Source organism: Phocoena sinus, chromosome 7 (genome assembly GCF_008692025.1).
Source record: "Phocoena sinus isolate mPhoSin1 chromosome 7, mPhoSin1.pri, whole genome shotgun sequence".
NCBI lineage: Eukaryota > Metazoa > Chordata > Mammalia > Artiodactyla > Phocoenidae > Phocoena > Phocoena sinus.
The window spans coordinates 7393737-7414438 of NC_045769.1; the positions used below are offsets into that span (position 1 = coordinate 7393737).

The window sequence follows — 20702 nt, forward strand, 5'->3', positions numbered from 1 at the left end:
CCACGCTCACTGCTGAGCTTTACGTTTCCGGTTTGGGGAGCAGCTAAGACCGTCTTACAATTAGTTAGTTGTAAGTTGGGCAGAAACCGAGTTGCTTTTGTAATACTACTGAAGTCCAAATATGTGTAGAAGGGTATGTATGGATGCTGAGCGGCTAAAGGGGCGGACTGGACCAATGATTAAGCCCTTACCTCTCAGTTTCACACTCACTGTTTTTAACTGTTTTTGTGATACTGGGCATAGAACTGGACACAATTCTACTTTGCCAGCGGGCAGACCATTGGATTCCCCCAACAGGGTGCACTTCAGCACTGGAGGAAGGAAAAGGGACGAGCTCCAGCCTCGTGGAGCTCTGCAACAGCAGCGTGTTCCCACAGCTGAATCCAGCTGCCGCTCCCAACAAGCTCAGACCAGCTTCCTTCCGCCCTCAGACACCAGCACCAGGTGAGCCGCTTCCATCCTCAGAGGCACCTCCTCCTGGAGTCGCTACTGCCTTGGTTTTTTAGTGTCTCCTTTAGGCCTTTTTAACGACTGAGCCAACAATTCTACCATATTGTTAAAATAACTCGCATGGTTTCTGTCTCCACTTGGACTGTGACTGATATACATGGAAAGGAAATTTCTACATATTGAAATGAAGTCTCAAAACTACAGTTTTAAATCTTCCATCAACAGTCACTGAGGCTCTGCATTAAGTTTCATTCTCCCGTGGTGTTTCACATGGGCACTGGTCATTGGAATGCCCCACATGTCCATTTTTGGGCTAAATAAAACATTCCAAGCTAAGGCCTGGGGTGATTTCTTACTTCCAAATCTAAACCTTCCTTTGAACCCCCTTCCACTCCAATATTCCTCATCCCAAATTTAGAAGAATTAGAATTAACAACTATTTTGATATTGAAAATGTAAATTGCTATGGCAACGGTTAATGTCAATTAGAGGACAGTTTTATGATACACTTACGTCAATGATACCGCAGCGTCCGGACTATCCCACATTCTTTTGTTCTGGAACGCGTTTAAAATGAAGACCCACGCACCAAAGGGCAGAAGCAGTAGTAACAAACTACCCGTGTCCCCATTTCCATTGCATTCAAGAGTCCACAACCAGGTTCTTGATGTTCTCCATTTATTACTGCAGTACACAACTGCTCTGAAAGCGCAGCACTGACTCACTCCCGTCACAGCTTCTGCACCTCCATGGCTAATACCTGGAAATTCATTCTTGGAGTATTGTGGACCACAAGCTTCTCTCTGGGTGGGAAATTATTGCCACTGCCAACATCACAGGGAAACACACACACATGTGAATAGAGGGATAAGATGAGAAGAGCCCTGGAGAGGAGTGGGGACCAGTTTCTGAGGGGTCCTGGAAACAGCCTGCCTGTGCAAAGGGGACAGTGACGCCCCACCTCCCAGCAGCAACCTGATACGTCTGCTAGGTTGGCTCTGGTGCACCTTTTCCCCTTCGTCTTTACAACTGGTGATACCGTAACCGTGTCCTATCTCAGTGTAGCAGAGGCGCATGGAGTCAAAAAGAATTGAAAAGACCTCACAAGCTAACGTGGAAAACAGGTGGTTTGGAAAAACTGACTCTTCAATCCCCGATTTAAAGCTGTTAGGCAGATCTGGAGAGCTCTAGGGGTAAGATGCTGCCTAGCAGAAATAACTCTTATTCTAGCCAGTATGTGTTTGATGGGAAAAAAATAACTTTTGAATACTGCAAAGAAAAGGTTGGTGGGGGAGGCATGTGCAGCTCTAGGAAACACAAGAGATTAAAACATCTGAACAAATGAGATCAAAAAAAAAAAAGTAAACACAAATATGGACAATACACCATAGCACTTGGCCTGACGAAACCCTCACTCACGAGCACGTTATACACATATGCACCCACACTCACACACTAATAATAGTCAGGCAGATGCCCAAAGGAGGGCAAATCCAAACATCTGCTCTCTTTGGAATTTTTATGGCAAATCTGAGTTTAGGCCAAAGTGAAGACCTCTCTGGGTCTAAACTCAGAAGGCCGCCTTTGCTCCCCATTGTAGCCAATGTTGCTCCTATATTTGTCTGAGCCCTTCACAACTGTCCGGGCACTAGAATTTATTCTTCATATTCCTGGAGTTTAAGTCACTGCTAGATCTTATCTAACTTCACCTGTAATGGAAGCACCTCCCTTTTGGCTCTACACTCCCCTGTTCTTTCAGGAAAAAACATCCCAAGACAGTGGTAATTCCAGGGTGTTCAGGAGTTGGAAAGTAGGAAGACAGTAATATAAATACAATAAGGAAATGCCTGTTACTCTCATATGATTTCTCTGAGACCAGGTGGCTAAGGCCCCCTGGCCTGCAAGGATAGGTTTTAGGAGAGGCCTTAATTTAAGGTACTGCGATCTCTGCTCACAAGAGCCAAGTAAGCCAGTGCTCCTTGGAGGCTGCCGTAGGACTGGTCCTCGGTACTTATTTCAACCCTAGGTGCTCTTTGACCTCTCTGATTTCAGTCCTTCTGGAGTCAGATCACCCAGCTTCTCTGATGTGTGCCTGGTCATTTTCAGATTCTGTCCGGGCATCCTGGATCAGCACGCATCTGCTAACACGTACACCAGGTGATGAGGACTGAAAGTAGGTTTCTCCAACCACTGCAGACAGGTATAGCCATGCAAAGAAAGCCATCCATCATGGTCAACTTTTCTTCAGGTGTCCCAGTTTCCAGATCATAGAATTCACCATATTGTGTTAACACCTGGCAACGGCCAGCTTTTGCTTCCCTTCTTCAATCAGAGGCATGCAAGAACCCACAGAAACAGGCTGGACACACAGGCCCTGCTCATATGCAGGAAAACGGTTTCAGAAACTGCCCTCAGCTCCTAATCCTGTACTTGGAAGCTCTATTATAACCTAGCTCCTCATTAAACTGGATTCTGCTCTGGTTTAATTTATGAAGTCATACCTTCTAAGTCGCCTCAGTGAAACCAGTGTAGCCCACTGGATTAAACTTCTAAGTGCAGCAGTGCCTAAAAGGAAAGAGTCCCACAGGAGGGAAGACTGGAGGGCATAAGGCAGGAGACAATACAAAATCAGTAACACATTTTCCGAAAGTGGTGGGCTTGGGGGAAGAGGGGCGTGAAATAAACAAAACGTCCCAATAATTTAATGGCAGATCTAGAAGACAGCATTTATAGCTATTCCGGGACTCTCCAACAAAAAGCTTTTCCTGGATGCACAGACATTCATAATACTGATCACGCTCAGTTGACAGCTCTGGCTTGTACACGTGGTCACGACGCCCTTTGTACAGCAGAGGAGAGCACGACAGGGTGCCCGGGAGGCATCTGGACAGCACACAGAAAAAGGAAAGGCTGAACTCCCCCAACAGAACCCCATTAAAAAAAAAGTTTGTCTATTACAAAGTCACGTTTTCCATTTTTTCCGCTTTATAAAGTCAGCGATGCTGGAGGGTGTCTAGCGGAATCCGTCCTCCAGGAATGAGTGCAAAAGGGGAGCACGAGGCTCAGGGACGTCCCCTCAGTGAGCAGATGGAAGGGCCAGCCGGAGACCTCCCATCCGTTTCGGACACACACACACATACAGAAAAGGATTATTGCCAGCTTGTGTACTTTCACAATGTGATTTTTGTATTTCGAAAGCTTGAATTGTCCCTGAAAGAAAAAAAATGGGAGAAAAGAGAGCATTCAATACACAGGTCATCTCTAGGCAACACACACACACACACACACACACACACACACACACACGGGGAAACCTGGCCTCGGCAGCTCTCGGGCCCTCCTGACACCCCAGGACCTTCCTTCCTTGCTCATCTAATGCCAACACAGCAACCTGCCTCCCGAGTCCCTTCAGTCACTTGGACTCAACTGGTTGCAATTACAAGAGGTCAGAAACAACCCAAACGCGTGTGAACAGGGGACTAAAAATTAATAGGGGACTAAATATTAAAGGGGTACTGTGCAGCTTAAAAAAAATGAAAGGAGAAGAAACTCTACTAATACAGAAAGATCGCCAAGAGAGACTGAAAACGTTGAGGTGCAGAACAGTGTGTGGACTTGATAGGCTGCCTCCTGTGTGAGTGAGGAAATAAGGCTCATATCTGCCTCAAGGAAGTCATACCTAAGAAAACGCTGTTACCTGGGGCGGTGTGGTGGCAGGGGAGGGGACACTGGAAGCTGGGCAGATGGAGAAAGAGTGGGACAGAAACCTCTTTCTCTCTTACACACAAACACACACTCACGCACATGCATTTTTTTAAAAAAATTGGATGACAGATTGTATTACATATTCAAAAAAATCAACCAACCAACCAAAAATCCCTTGGTTCAAAACTTATAGCTGCTTATGAAAGGATATTCTAAGAGGTGAAACCTGAGTACACTTTACTTTAGAAACTTAGCACGTGTGCGTGCGTGTGTGTGTGTGTAACAGATCTTGTGATGTCTTCTTAGTTGCCTCCTACTGGATGCAGACAGGTTTGGCCACCCACTAGTACCTCTCCTGTTCCAGCCTAGAAATCCAACAACACCTTAGCAGTTCGCATCGCCATTTTAATCCCCAAATCTCAGGGTTGGAAGGGGCTTTAAAGGTCACTGCATCTACTGCTCTGGCCCAGTGCTTCAGACTTAAATTTGTCTGAAATTTTGAGACAGAAATTCTCATTAACCTGATTTTGGAATGATTTCTTCCATTTAATTTTAATGGAACATTCTAGAAGCTTTGGTTTTAACTGACCTGTCTTAAAATTGCTACAATTGATTGGGTATCTGGCAATTGGTCCAGAATGAATTAATACTGACGAAGGAATATGCTCAGCCCAGCCAAACAGCAGTTTTCTCCTGCTGCTGGCTAACAGATTCTCCTCCACGATGGTGGCAGGCTGACAGTAACTCACAGCCCTCACTACACAGAGAATAACCGCAGGCAAGCACACTGAGAGGGAAACTGGATGGAGCTGGCGTGGGGGAACTCTGGCTGGGAAGAAACTGATGTTATCTCAAAAGCCCACTGGTATTTTTGTAACTGACATGCATGACCACGCAGCTCAATGATCGATGCTGTTGAGAATTTCAATGATTTCCATCTAAGGAGTTGAAGACCCAACACAAAGAGAACTTAGTGGGGTGATCATCTTTTTAAAGGGCCTTTCAAAAGGGCAGACCCCACTGAGGGGCCGCAAGAAGCTAGCAAAGAATAAGAGTGCATCTGATCATAAGACACAGAAAAGCAGGCGTAACTGAGGTGTGCTATTTGAGTCCCCTTAGGGACGCTGTGCTGTGACAGAGTCTGCACAACGGAGGACACCTCTAATAACAAAGAAGTGGTTAGGAAGAAGGATTTGCTGCTTCCTTCTTCCCCTTTGATGCCATCTCTGTCCCCACAGATCAACTGGATCACAAAAGTCAACCAGCAGGGAGACTAGAAAGACAGGGGTGCGGGAAGGTAGAGTCAGAGAATCTTCTGACTGTGGGAGAATTATCTGTCTTATCTGGAGTAAGAGAGATGGCAGGCAAATATCTGGACTCAGCCCTTTCTGCTGTTTAGTGATGTAAAGAAGAGAATCTTTAGGATTAATCATCACCGTACACAGGCCACCTACGTTCTGGAGAACTCCTGCACTGTGCTGGGGCTGGGCCAGAACAAACCCTCCCGGTGGCAGGTAAGCTGAAGGGCTCTACAGCACCTTCCCACTAAGATACGTAATATTGATTCTAATTCTGTTGCCACAGATCTCTTCATAGTCAGAAATCTCTAAGAAGTCAGAATCATTCTGAGGTTTATTTGTAAAATGGAAATGGGGAGGGACAGAGTAACAGAGCCAGGAGAATCCAGCTGAGTTTTTCCAAAAAGAGTCTGATATAAAGAAAAACAAAGAGCAATGAGGGTGGGCAACAGGCTCCTGACAATGACAGGCTGAAGCAGGCGGGTGGCAGCTGGCGGCTCATGTCCAGCCTTTCTAAAAAAAAAAAGTGGGTTGAGAAGAGCTTGGTGCCAAATTTAGCCTGAGGAATGTGTTCACCTCAAACCAGCTGGGAACTAATCCTCAGTTATGTCCCTCACCCCAGGCTGCAGGGCACAGAGAGATTAGGAGAAAGAGAGAAGGTAGACAGGAAGTGGCAGAGGCCACAAGCAATTTTTCTTTCTTTTTTTTTTCTTTTTAAAAGATGGGCTTCTCTTCTTTTAAAAGCAAACTAAAATTTAGACAATCTAGACTGAGCTCTGGAAAGCTAGACCCTCCAAGCGCCTAGCAATGTGCAGACTATTGGGAAGATTTTTGGGTTTGGGTTTATTCAATGGTTTTCAATGATATAACAGATCGTTTAGAAGGAAATGACAACATCTTTACATCACGGTCTTCAGGGAATCATTCTCTGGCTATCCAGCTGTCCGGCCCAGGCCAGCTCTGGCTTCCTCCTCTCTCCCTCCCTGCAAAGCAAACAAAATTGCAAACCCCCTAGGTTTACTAGGGCAAACTTCAATCTCTCATCTCTACCGAGTGACCACACCAAGTTCATTCTCCATCAAGAGAGATCACTGCTTCTGTGCATGTCAGCCTAGACATGCAGGGACCCAGAATCTATCCCACCCCATAACCGCCCCAAACCAGCAGCTAACTGGGACTTCTACTGAAGCCATGGTTAAAAGGGCAACGTTTATTTGTAATGGTAATAGAGGTCAAATGACATACTCCTAAAATATTAGCAGCCACATGTAACGTCACAAAACATCAGATAAATTGAGGAAAAGTATTTGTGGTTCAAGAATTATTTAAATAGCAGTTTTTAATTTCTTCATAGATAGTGATCTACTTGGAAGGGAGCAGAGGGAGGGAGGACAAGAAGGCTAAAGTTTGGGGCCTCTAAAACGGCAGCTCAAACCACCACAAGCTGGGTATGCGCATCTCCTTGGAACACCCCTTTTACCACTTACAAGGTTAAATCAATAAAGGTGAAATATGAAGTCTTTCTCAAGTCTGTTAGGACAATGAAGTGAGTTGGGTTTTTTTGTTTAGACTCTAATACTCCTCTCATTCTCCCAAGTCTGTGCTTCAAGGAGAACACCTAACCCATGAATGCTCCCTTCAATCTGCCCTATAAAAAAGATATTGGGCGGGGGGGGGCAACAAAAAGAACAAAGAGACTACAAAACAGCAATTATGCAACTTACGCAACTGTATGGTGACTTTTCAAAGCAATTCAAAGATCTTTTCCTGGGGAGTTTAGAGTTAGCTGAGGGGAGAGGGAATGATTTTACGTCTTCCATTCTGTCTATTCCAGTTTCATTTTAAAGCTTTTTTTTTATGGAACCTAAGATGCTGTTGAATTTTAAAGGCACCACCATCAAGAGGTAAATGCTGCCAATTAAACTACGACAAAAACCCTTCTTATCACATTCACTGTAAGCATGCAATTTCAGGGACATTAAAAGCAGAAGAAAAGGAACCTTAGAAGTAACTATGGTGGCGCTGTTACAACACGCCCACTAGAGCACCAGAGGCCTCTGGGAATGTAACTGGTTTGAGTATCTGCTGCTTTCCAGCCTACACATCAATGTATCAGCATTAGAGCTGATACATGGTTTTCATCCATCTCAGAATTCTATATTGACTATCCAGAGAAACTCTTTAAATTGCAATTTTGAAAATCTAATGTTATCATCTAGAAGCTGAATTTATAATAAAGGAATTAAACTATTGAAAAAACAGATATGAGTGGCATGAGTGTATAGGAATTCTGGGATTGTTTATTACTCAGACCCCTGGCCACCCGCTTCTGTCCCTCACAGTGTCATGCCATCTCTTTAGCCCATTTGAGGAATGTAGGTCTCCTTTTCCTGAAAAAGCCTCCCTTCCTTCCCGGGAGAGGGGAGTTCTGAAGCAGCTACTACAGCTGACATGTTCTTTTCCGTTTTAGAAATTCTCCATTTCTTAGGGATGGGTTTGGGGTGGGGACAGTTACTGTCCAGGAATGTGCTCTCGGGTCGGGCACGTGGAGATACCATCCTTTTATCCATTCCTCTCATCCAGAATAAATTTACCCAATTCAACTCCTTCTGCTAAAGATACAGACATGGACTTGGAACTCCCTTAACTGAAATACAAATATTCTTAAAGTGAATGCTTCAGTTGACCCAGACTTCGATATCCCAGGGTCTCTCTCTGCCAGCAAACACGTGGTGGTCTAGCCACAATACAACCTGGAACCGTGCCTCCTACATAGCCCTGACATCTACCCCCAGTTCACTTTAACCGCTGAAACTCAGAAGTTCCATGACTTGTTTCCTCACAACTGACAAATACCACCAGCAAACGAGACATACCTCTCACCTAACCCATACTGTGGCCTGTGGAACTGTCCTATTAGTCACAGGACACTGTCAGACGGCTTAAAAATGGCCATGTCCGGGCAAAAGAAAATGGATCTCTGGGCCATTTCTAATCATGGAATGTTGGCATCCAAAGACACCAGAGACATGTCAGTCCGTGGAAACTCATTTTCCAAATCAGAAAACAGAAGCGTAGCGAGGCTCATCGACCTGCCCAGGGCTTCACCAGGAGACATGTGACCCAGGCAGGATAAGTCAGTGGCTTTGGACTCAGCGGTTTCCTCTGAGACTGTGGCATCAGTCCATGAGGAGGGGCTGAAGCAGGCTCAATGCTGGCAGAGGCAAGCCTGGGGACAAGTGGGGAGAGGGCATCCCCTTGGGAAGAGGGTCCTACGGTTGAGAGGTATGTCACAAGGTTACAGAGAAGGTAGACAAGGCCCTACCCTGAGTGTGAGAGACAGAGGGGGAGCGTCCGATCAGCGGCCGCTGCTGTTCACCAGGCCATGAAACTCCTCCCAGGCCCTGGCAAACCAGAGACAAAAAACACAATAGTACATTCAGATCAAAGGCTTTTTAACAAAGAGAGAACAGACAAGATAAACCCACACCCCATTTCAGGTACCCTCAAGGTCAAGTGGAGCCCACCGATACCTGGAAGCACAGCAGTGAGGTTCCCCTCCTAGACTTTCCTCTCAGCTTAGCGGGGTGGCCGGCACCTTTCAGGGGCAGCTGGCACTCCTCCTGGCTCGTCTCCTGGCTAAGTCTGGCCCTCACTACTCCCTAGAGGATTTGCACGTTCTTCTAGCCACTCCTTCAACAAGTCTACAGGGGAGACCAGTGAGGTCAGAGCTAAGCTCACCCACCATGGGAGACACCTCCAATTCACTGAGGCGAAGGGCAGCCGTGCTTTCTGCCTTGGGGACGTGAGGACAGGTGGCAGAAACGATCTTTCTTCATCAGGCCTCACCCTGACGGTAAAGGCAGGTACCCAACAGCATCACAATGTCCAAAGACGCAATGAGGAAATTACACCACTTTATCTGCTTTCGTATTTCCAACCTTCTGACCCTTCTAAACTCAGACCCAAATTCTTATCAGGTTACATGTTTCTGATAATACCCAAGTAACTATTATCTTAAAATTAAGTTGTATTATGTCACAGCAGCTCAAAATTTCCAAGGGCCAATGCTCAACACAACTTTAATGCTTATTAACTTAATTTAGAAATTGGAGTCAGAAAGGGATAAGAAATGTGACTGAGGGTAGAGTCTCTTGGAATGATGCTCCACAAAGACCAGGGCCTTGGTGACTGCTGGCCAAAAACCAGGAGAAAGCTAGATCCCCTGTGTATCTGGAAGCCCTAACGCACCTCAAGTTTTCTGAGAGGAGCTTATGTCCTTCCTGTTTGCCTTAACCATTTTTCAGCCACTTAGGGACAAAGTGTCAGGTCACTTCCCTGGGAATTATATATAAAATGGGTAATTTGGTGCCTTTAAATCTAAAACTCCTTACTGTCAATTACTCCATTCTTGTTTAAAGGGGTGATATACCCATGGTGACAACATATAGGGTTTAATGTGCTAAATTATTAGCTCACTGCAGGTTTAATATTATGACCACTAAAATATGTTTTATCAGTAGGTCTCCTACAGATAGCTTTTCTTTTTTTAAATAGGAAGGGATTAAATACAGAGACCTGGCACAACAAATTCATTCTTCCAGGCAATATTCACACCAGTTTCATTAGTATTTAGTATTAATACTAATATTAGTATCTTGCAAACAGCAGCATTTATAAGTTAATGATGTATCTATCTCTCGGAATAAGAGACTGATCTGCAGTTAATGGTTTCTTCAGAGAGAGTATTGCCAAAATACTGATACAGGTATGTTAACTGAAGGAAAATGGAAGAGCACCCAATAAGCATGCCAGTCTTTATCAATTCACAAACTCAGTTTCCACAGAAAGACATCTGCTTCACAGCTCCTTCTGGAGAGATGGTAACGTGATGAACTTTGAGAGTCCACGAGTGATGTCAGTAGGTCATTTCACTCTTCACAAATGGAGATAAGGAGAAAGCAAACTCTGACGCTTGGGCAACGACCCTCTCTTGCTCTAAAGGTGAGATTTAAATTCTATTTAAGCAATTTAGGTGTCAACAAGAAATTACATGGTTGTGTTGAAGCTTCACCTCATTTATCCTTTTGTTTCCAGAAAGCCCTACACTAGTCCAAACAGAAGTTCTGTGTCAAGAACCTTCAGAAATATGGATGTCATAGTCCCCTCTAATCCAGTTTAGTATTAAACTGCCCTCCCATTTTCTTCAGCAGTATTTTCTTCATATGTAAAAACTTCAACATGAAGAATGTGGGCAAAGAAGTTTCCTCATATGGATTCAGTGGAGATAAAATAGCTGGTCATAGTCACTGGTACAATCGCTGGTTCTCACAGGCCAATGCTTGACTAAGAGGCAAATCAAACGCCTAAAACTAGGTGCGAATGTTCTAGCTATTTTCCATCTGGCATCCCAGGCATATTAGTAATATTAAAACTTGTTTCTTTTAAAGGTAAAGAAAGAACAAGTTAAATGTTAAAACTGTCATGTAAATTGAGTTTCTTAAAAAAATATTCTTTTTTAAATTACCGTGAGATTAATATAGCCTACAGGGCATTCTAAACACATTCAAATGACAGGATAACAATGAGTCCTTTAAAGACCACCTTTTGCCAGCTCACTTACCAGAAAGCAAACTCTGAGAGCAGAGATCTCATTTCTGTGTAACTCTGTACTTGCCCCTACTCTGGCCCAAATCTCAGTTCACAGCCTTGCACTCAGCTGGCCCTCATACTCATGGACGAACTTGGCTTCCTGCTAGTCTGGGCTTTACCTTGAACATCAGCGTGGGGGAACATTTCACAAATGCAAAGTCCAGCAATTATGCTGGTATGACCCAGTGCCACCTGGCTATGATTTAGCCATGGCAAGAGAAGGGATGGTTGGTTCTTGCCTACGAAGTTCAATGTTTAAATACAATGAAATCTAGATGTGGTGAAGTCCCCGTGATTCGACCCATTTCTCCTCTAGAATAAATGAATAAAGAGAAGTCACCTACCCTCAGCTCTCTCTGCAGAGGGGCCTGGTCAGTCTTCCCAACACTGTGGCCCACTGAGTGCAGCTGGCCCTGTCTTCCCTCTCCCATTCCAGGCCAGAGGCACGAAGGGACTCAAGAGACTACTCCAAAGAGGCATTTCCTCACAAGAGGCACTGCTGCTCTATATGGCTCTGTGCCCCAAGTCTTATCCTGTGGTCCCGTGCTTCTGGGCTGCCAGTCTGGTTGTGTTATGAGATTGTCCTCAAAGTGGCAGATACAGTGAATCACTTGATGCCTGCAAGGACCCAAATCTCTGAAATCTCAGCTATGACTGGCCTCATTAGAAAGAGCCACACCCCTGAGCTAACACTCAATTGAACCAGTTCCACAGTGGGACCCACGCACCCTTAAGGGGCTAACTGTTGGCAATAAGCAAGGGTACGAGGCAGCAGGCAGCATCCCCTCTGCAGCAAAGCAGCTCGTCACGCCCCGTGCGCAGCATCAGCCTCTCGGGAGTGCAGCAGGAAAAGGCCACAAGCAGTGATCAGGGGAAGCCTGGGAAAACCAGATAGTTGAAAAAGGACACTGGAGACTGGACTGAAACAGAGCAAGGTGGAGGTACGCTTGACTGAGAAATCTAAGCCACCCCTAAAAACATTCCCCTCACCATTTCCAGGAGCCCTAATCTCCCGAGTAGCTGGGAGAGAACTGCGGCTCTTTCTTCCTCATTTCCCTGGAATTCTCAAGTCCAAGCAGCTCCAGTTCCTTGGCTCAAACAGAGCCACACCTGTGGGAGAGCCACAAGGAGCAGAACAAAGCAGAACAGTTCCGGTTTCTGCTCAGATGTGGCAAGGATCACAGGGGTCTCACGGTCAGTTTGGTGCTTTCTCATCAACTCTTACTTTGGAAGGTGACATCAAGCTCATCCCCTGGACCAGTTACATTAGCTGAAATTAAGGTCAATACATGTAACATTATAGTGGAAGGCAAGAGGGAAAGGGCCATAGAAGGTAATTCTTGGACAAACACTGAAAACAGAGAGAATAGGCATTTCCATACATCAACAAATCTCCATCTTCTAGGTCCTTCAACCAATTTGGGGTACGTTAATAGAAAAAAGCAACGACACGAACACCTCCAGGATGCTGAGCCCAGGGCGCTTTAGTCCCAGTGTGTGTTCTGTGGGATCCCAGGCCACGTGGAGCCCGATGGTCAGTGAGGATGGTATAGCTCAGGGCGCTGCTGCCATAATGGAAGCGCACAGCCACTCTGGCAAACTCCACGTTACGCCCACAGCCACCTTCACAGGCGCGATCAGGCAACCTGGCCTAGTGCGGGCAAGTGTTTCATTTCTGGTTTTGGTGGTAGCTCCTCAGAAAGCCTAAAGTAACGTAAGGCTTGCTGAAATTCTACATGCAGGTTAGGGGCCTGAAGGCCGAGCTGTAGCACATACACGCCAAGCCACAAAGCACATGAGGGGCTGGTATGTGCTATGTATGGTCAGATGCCCTAAGGAGCACACTCAAGCAGGACAAAGACATCTCCCCACACCAGGTCCTGATGCACAACAACCCTGGGGACTGGGAGGAAGGGAAGGGCTAGAACCTTGAGACCGTGCAAGCAGGGCGAGCTCAAAGAGGAAGATGATCTGGCTCTAAGGGGAGAGCAGAAGGGAGAAGGCTGGCAAAGAGCTTGTGGCTTGGGCTGCTTTAGCACAGTGAGAAAACCCCATTAACACAAAGCAAGGAAGCTCTATACGTACAGCCGCACACAGACGGAAGCAGGGCTTTACCTCCAAGCAAGAGATTTCTTTGAAGTAAGACAAACAAAGTCAGCAAAGCAAAGGCCAAGGATCCCCCTTTCCAACCGTACGGACTTTCAAGCTGAATTCTAAGTCAGAAATCACTCTGTTCTGGTCATCGGCATGACTAGATGGAAACTAAAATTCAAATACCAAAAAAATGGGGCCTCATTTTGAGAGCTAGATATCACCTCATTATGTCGGACCTCAGCAGAACTGGAACAAAATACCATGTGACGTTATACAATGGGCTTATGGAAATGAGGCTGCGTTCCCCGGATGGCCCTCCACGGAGAAGTCTGTGCCATTCCTTAATATGGTGACAGTCAGTCTGAAAGGCCACTTCTTTGATGCACCATAAAGAGCGAGAGCATGAGACAAGCTAGTTTAGCACCATTTATTAAGTGATCTCAGCTGTTGTTGTAGCTGCTGCGTGTCAGCCTGTTCTTAAAACATAAAATGCTCTTCCGATTCCTCTTGTCCGGGACAGAAGGGTCTTCCAGGTAGCACGCCAACAGAACAAGAGACTCCGATGATGCCAGCTTCAATGATGGTGCCATCCAGAGAGGGAGAGGGTCATGGCACATTCAACCGCGGCTTCCAGAGGTTTTGAAAAAGGAGCCTTTGGGGGCCCAGCCTGCCTGGCATTCTAGTGAAAGTGCAAAATGTTGGCACATTGGGAGAGAAAGAGAGGGAGACGCGAGGGAAACGTAGCATCTAGGTATCAAGGAGGGCTTTCTGGTCCCTGTAGCTGCAGGGCTGGAGTACTAGGCAGACCTCTGGATAAAGCAGCAAGCAGCAGACTAAGGCAATAAGCCTAAAGGCTCTCCTAGACTCTAAGGACTTGTACGTGTTTCTACAAAAGTCAGGAAGAACTGCTTCAGGGTATTAGAGAGGGAGAACAGTGGAGAGGGGAGAGCTGAAAAATACCTCTTTCCCTTTCCTATCCAGGTGAAAAGGTTGCTTCTGGGGGGATGGGGGTGGGGAGCATTTGGGAACCTTGAATGTAAGAGTCCTAGAAAAGGTAGGTGTGGGTCTCTCCAGCCTAGACTGAGTCTGGCTGGAGGGGAGAAACTACCTGTATTCCAGAACAAAGAATAGGAAAAATCTGCCTAGAGAAAAACAATGCTGACCCGGGACTGCCGAGGCAAGCAATCAGGGTCATGGCTAGCTAATAACTGTTGGTGGCTACAATGAGCCACACCCAGCCATGTGACACAGACCACCTCCTATGGCAGCATTCCCAATTAAGAACTGGCGCTTAGCTAGTTTAAGCCAGTTCCACCCACAATACGATCTGTAAATTCAGGGGAAAAAGATTCCCGAATGGTCTGCCTGCTGAACACCATGGCTGGGCTCATTACTAGTAATGTTTTTAATAAGCAGGATGATGATATTATTACTAATGATGACGATGAGAGCAATAATACTTGGCCCTGTAAGAGCATTCTCCATCTGAGGACCTTCAATTACAAAGATTAAATCAGCCTCGAACAACCCTGTTGGGTAAAGCGTTATTATCCCCCATTTTACCGATGGGAAAACTGAAGCAGAGTGGCAGAGAGACTTTTCAAAGGCACACACTGATATTAGAGTCAAAGGAGAGAACTAAACCTCCAAGTCCTGACTCCTAGTTGGCTCGCTCTCCCTCCAGTTGTGAGAAAAATCTAACAGCCACTCCCCACAACATTTTCATAATCACCTGGATTTATTTATGACATTCAATCACTGAAGGAGCAACCCTAGCCAGTGATTCTCATTTGTGGACGTCCAGCTCCACTTCCTTGAGTCTTAGGTGGACTGCAAAGCTAATTTCCCCTTTGCATCCATGGTCCCCTTACATTCTACTCCCACAAACACGCTGCTCTGCTTCCTCTACGAGTTCAGCTCTACACACAAGGAAGTGGAGTCATCACTCCTGATACGAAGTCGATTTCCCAGGACAAAGAAAACAGACTGAAGCTAACAGGTTAAAAAGACATGCAAAAGTGGAGTGAGGGGCAGACAGGGAGGAGGGCCTTACTGTTCAGTGAAATTATCTTAAAAACAGCAAGAAAAAGAAGAGCACTTTGTCTTTCATTCTACGACAGTGGTTAGTGCATGAAAGACAAGACAGCCTGTGTGAATAAAGCAAGCCCAGGCAGTGCAACTGGGATTCTGCGGAAGGGCTCTCTCTCATAAAAAGCACCCCATGGTGTAGGTGGACAGGGAACCTTGCCAGCAAAGAACTGCTACAAGTGGCCAGAAGCACTAGGGGAAGACTGGTCTGTCCCTTCTCCTGAAGTCAGTCTCTGTATGACCACATTCCTCTGGGCCCAACTAAGGACCTACTTTTGCTAGACTTAGGGACACGCCCCCCGCAAGCCCCCACAACACATACTTGATGCTGTCGGTGTGGGTTTTGTACTCCATAATGGTGTTGGGAGGTAGGTTAAGCACTCGCCGAAGCGTATCCCGGATGCGGGCTGTGGTGGCTTGGTCGCTGGCAGTCTTATTCCATATTGAAATAATGTCCTCCTACAGGAGGAACGACAGAAGGAATCATCAAAGCAAATCAGAAGCAGTGAGAAGAGTAAAGGCAACATGAGGAGCAGACCTGCCCGTGGGGTGGCTTACCTGAAACCGGACAGAGACCACAGCCCCACAGATCTCCTCCCCAACCATGAACTGTTCCCCCAACATGGCCAGGATGAGATTCTCCCAGCAACGGGATGCCAAGCCCTTCCGCAGCCGAATAATCCACTTGCCACCATTTTTATTTGCATCATCCTGTGAAAAGAGAGAAAGCATTTAAAGTTAAAACATGGTTTCACGGGCTTCCCTAGTGGCGCAATAGTTGAGAGTCCACCTGCCGATGCAGGGGACGCGGGTTCGTGCCCCGGTCCGGGAAGATCCCACATGCCGCGGGGTGGCTGGGCCCGTGAACCGTGGCCGCTGAGCCTGCGCGTCCGGAGCCTGTGCTCCGCAGCAGGAGAGGCCACGGCAGTGAGAGGCCCACATATCGCGAAAAAAAAAAAAAAAAAAAAAAAAAAAAATATGGTTTCACAGCTCTTTTGCTTTAGGGCCAACGATCCCTTGATCACTAAGAAGTCTTGTTGCTTCCCAATTACTCAACTCTATAGGAAAAAATGGCCAAACGGACCCTTTAAAAATAATCCTCTCTTGGGAATTCCCTGGCGGTACAGTGGTTAGGGCTTGGCACTTTCACTGCCGGGGTCCCAGTTTTGATCCCTGGTGGGGTAACTAAGATCCCGCAAGCTGCGGTGTAGCCAAAATGATAATATATGCCAAAATGATAATAATCATCATCATCCTCTTTTTTCAGAACTACATCAAAATGAAATGATGTCAGATTTCAAACAGATTTCCTTACTTCATTCGCCAGAAGTTTATCAAGAGTTACCATGTCCCAAATACAGACATGAAGCCACAGTCTCTACCTAGATCCAGTCTAGTGAAGAAGATAGACAAGAAAATTAATTCCAGCAGTACAGTTTGACAAGTACTGCTGTAACAGAGATACGCACAGGAAGTTCAGAAAGAACATGACAGAAACACTCAAGAACAGGAAACCATTTAAGCTGGGTCTTGAGGGACACAGGAGTTAGCCAGGTAAAGCACGTGAAGGGCTCTGCCAGCATTGGGAAGAACACGGCAGTGTGCAAACTCTGATTGTGAGACAGAGACGCAAAGAGGAAGGTCTAGCTACAGTGAAGGGAGGATTTAGAGATGATGGGTGACAAGTCCTGAAAGGTAATTAGGTGCAAGATCATGTGTGCGATGGAGAGCTGCATAAGATTTTTAACTGGGGTATGTGTGGGTGATCCCGTTTGTCTTCTAGAAAAACACTCTGGCATCAGAATAGAGAAGATGGGTTACAGCAAAGAGATCATAGAGCTCAGCTCTGGGTCTCCAGTTGCTGCCCATAAGCTTATTTTTACTCACTTTAATCATATGTACCCTATGGTAATATATTACACACACACAAAACCAGTTCTACGGGAAGAGTAATTTTTAAAAATCCTTTAATGTTGTTATAATACCATTTTAATGATAAAACAATCTTTGAAAACCATCCACACAGACAAACAATGGAATCAGTGCCCTTTCCTAGAGGTCCCATTTCCAAGGGACCAAATAGTGACGCAGCTTTCAGAGAAGACTTTAAAATACTTCTTTAGAATTAAAATAAATTTTTAAAAATTTGGCAGCACCGTAAGGCATGCAGGATCTTTGTTGCCCGACCAGGGATCGAACCTGCACCCCCTGCAGTGGAAACGCACAGTCTTAACCACTGGACTGCCAGGGAAGTCCCGAGAAAACTATAAAATACTTTCAATTTTGACATGGCTTTAAAAAAAAATTTTTTAATTAAAAAAAAACCAAACCAAACAAACAAAAAACCCCCAAAACAAAACACTTGCTCAGAAAAGCAGTCTGAGGCTTTCAGTCCTCACCTCCCACATGGGTTTAATTCCTTCTTTGAAGAGATGGAAGTCACTGTGGCCTGTCAGGTCCCCGGGACGTACCATGTGGCTGTAAAACCTCCAGAACTGCTCCACCTGCAGTGAGAAGACAGCAGAGTGAAAAGATGTTTCTTATGCTTCTTTGAATGAATGTGAGATTTATTTAAGAGAAGAGCATAAACACGGAAGACACTCTGCTAGAGGCTCTAATTTCTGGAGGTTAGGTTTTCATTTGGGGGACTGTGTGGGAAGGAAGGCATGTTAGAGGAAAGCATACTGTATATTTTGATAAAAGAATAACGTAATATTGTTGATATAAAAATAAACTCTTTAGGTGAGAAATGCCAGCCTCAGCTAGGAGCCTTAGGTGGTCAATGTCAATACATACTCTCCTGCAGAAATCACAGGATAATCATCACACGGTGTAAGAGGACCTTGTTTTTACACAATTAAAACCACTTAAGTCTTGAGAGAGATTAAATGCCACATAACCTCAGCCTGAATGCATGTCTTTAGAACCAAATCACTTAAAAAAAAATACAGTATTATTAACTGTGTGAGTTAACTAGTCATTGTGCTGTACATTACACGCTCATGACTTATATTTATAACTGCACTTTTTTTTTTTTTTTTTTTTGCGGTACGAGGGCCTCTCACTGCTGTGGCCTCTCCCGCTGCGGAGCACGGGCTCTAGGCGCGCAGGCTCACGGCCAAGGCCCACGGGCCCAGCGCACGTGGGATCCTCCCGGACCGGGGCACGAACCCGTGTCCCCTGCATCGGCAGGCGGACTCCCAACCACTGCGCCACCAGGGAAGCCCAAACTGCACTTCTTGATCGAAGATGTTTACCGTCAAATATAGCATTAGCTACAATGAAATACATTTTATTTGTTTAGTTACTGAGCATTAAGTGACAGAATCAACCACATGCACTACTCCATACCATGGTGCCCTTGCTAAGGCCAGGACGGTCCAAAAACCAAGCAGGACTTAGCCTCTCACTTAGGGTTTAAGTCCCTTTTCTTAGCTAGAAATTTTCTCTCTGCTCCTCCTTCACAGTCCTGTTAGAAAATTAGACATGTTTCTCTATAAAATGCATGCTTATTTATATTCAGCATGCCATTTCTGTTTCTCTCACTAGTGATCTGATAGGAGAGATTACTTCCCTATTCCTCTGCAATTCATGGAGAATAGCTACAAAGTACTGGCCAGTGAAGTGCACACTTTAGGAGGAAAGAGAAAATGTGGAACAGTCTGAAGAAACAGTTGGTATTTGCCAAGACACTGCTGGCTCTAAATTAAACATGAAGCAAAACTCTATAATGCGCAGCTGAAAATGGGTACCAAGCAGACAGAGACTCAGGTCATACTCCCAGATATGGATAGCAACTGAGGAGAAACAGACCTCAGACTGTGTAAAATGGCTGTGCCTTCCATTCCTCTAGAGAGCAGGAACGCGGGAAATGTCTTACAAAGAAATTAGGAATGAATGCCATCTGTAGGACCTCAATGCAGTGTTTCATCTCAGCCACTGCCATGCTTACACGCAGTGATTTGGGACAGTGAGTGGTCATATGCATACAATAAGCAATAATCTTTTCCCACCCTAACACAGTGCAAAGAAATGAAGTATGCCTACTAGAAACCATGGCTCATTGTGAATCAGGACTTGAGGGGGTGGTGGGGACAAAGTACACCAACCATTCCCAATCCTCCAATTGAGCATTGCTTTATTAACTGTTTGGTCTCCAGCAATCTTAAAGCCATCCTATATAATCTTATAGCCAGAATCCTATATCCAAACCATAGGAGAGATGAAATAGTAAGCAGATCGAGAAATAGTATTAAACTTTTATCTTTTTTCCTTCTCTTAAGGCAATTTTCATTTTTGGAGCTCCCAACTGAAACCAAAAAATAAACATTTAGACTCAGAATATGAAGTGCAGAAAAGACCTCAGAAATCATCTCAACTACCTTCTTCATTTTATAATTGAGGAAACGGTTTCAGAACTTGCCCTAGCCCACAAAGTCAAGCAGTAGAACAGATGGCACTTGTGATCCCCACGTCCAATGCTCTTTCCATTTCAAGACACGGCTTTCTTAGTTACCTTAACTTCAAGAACTTTTTAAATGTTGTCAAACACTAGGATTGAGGACAAATGGGAAATACTGCTTTGGCATCATTGGTTTTACGATGTAATTATTTCTTTGTGAGGAATTTAATGTTGTGAGGCATTTCCCAATGCCTTGAATTACATGACACTGGTGAGCATAAAGAAGCATTAACCCAAGATGATGCTGATGACAAACTGTTCAACTCAGCATATACGCCCAAAGAAAAGAAACAAAAACCCTCCTTGAGCAAGTTGGGTAAATTCATATATACCTTTTTTAAGAGGGAAAGAAAAATGCTAGAAATAGTTATAATTATGCTAAAATAACTGAACAAATTCCTGAACGAAAACTTACTCCCCAGTTCAGTTTCTGCTCTGATCCTCTGAGCGCTTAACCAGTTGTTTCCAACATAATGGCTGCCATTTAACCTGTAATGTCTAGCAAGCCATCAAAATTTCTGTGGATTCAGGGATGTTAAGGACTACATGGATATTTTTAAGTTTAATTCTACTGTTCTCTCTGCCAAGAATTCCTTCCTCTTCTTATCACATGTTCAAATTCTTTAAATTCAATCTCAAACCCATCTCCTCCCAAAGAGGCTTTCTCCAAGCTGAAATTAATTCCTTCCCTCTGCACTCCAAGAGCACTCTAGCCATGGCTTTCTCACAGCACTTCCCACTGCCTCCCTGTACTGGAAATTCCTGGGCATGTCTTATTTCCCTAAGGGCAAGGTTTTTTATTCATTTTAGAACCCTACTAGTGCCTTGAATTCATTCAACATTTCTTGAACCAAATATGTACCAGTGCACAAGCTATTTTTAATAATTCAAAAGCCTAAATTTACTGGTGGTAAGAGAGCACAGGCCAACTAAAACAAGATCTTTGCTTTTGG

At 45.1% G+C, this 20702-nt stretch overlaps 1 protein-coding gene across 5 annotated transcripts in view; it reads right to left on the reverse strand.

Annotated features, from left to right (window-relative positions):
• Nucleotides 1-3106: 3106 nt before the first annotated feature.
• EIF4E2 (eukaryotic translation initiation factor 4E family member 2) overlaps nucleotides 3107-20702 on the reverse strand; it is a 28403-nt gene continuing 10807 nt past the window's right edge. For 2 of the 5 annotated variants that reach the window (XM_032637261.1, XM_032637258.1), the window contains 5 exons: nucleotides 17687-17791; nucleotides 15846-15998; nucleotides 15610-15746; nucleotides 8779-8857; nucleotides 3107-3660 (listed from right to left, as the gene is read on the reverse strand). In XM_032637261.1, coding sequence (XP_032493152.1) covers nucleotides 8812-8857; nucleotides 15610-15746; nucleotides 15846-15998; nucleotides 17687-17791 — 441 coding nt within the window. In that variant the 3' untranslated portion in view covers nucleotides 3107-3660; nucleotides 8779-8811. Of the gene's footprint in view, nucleotides 3661-8778; nucleotides 8858-13612; nucleotides 13879-15609; nucleotides 15747-15845; nucleotides 15999-17686; nucleotides 17792-20702 lie in introns of those variants that run through there. The other 3 variants (XM_032637260.1, XM_032637257.1, XM_032637259.1) reach the window with 2 other exon arrangements.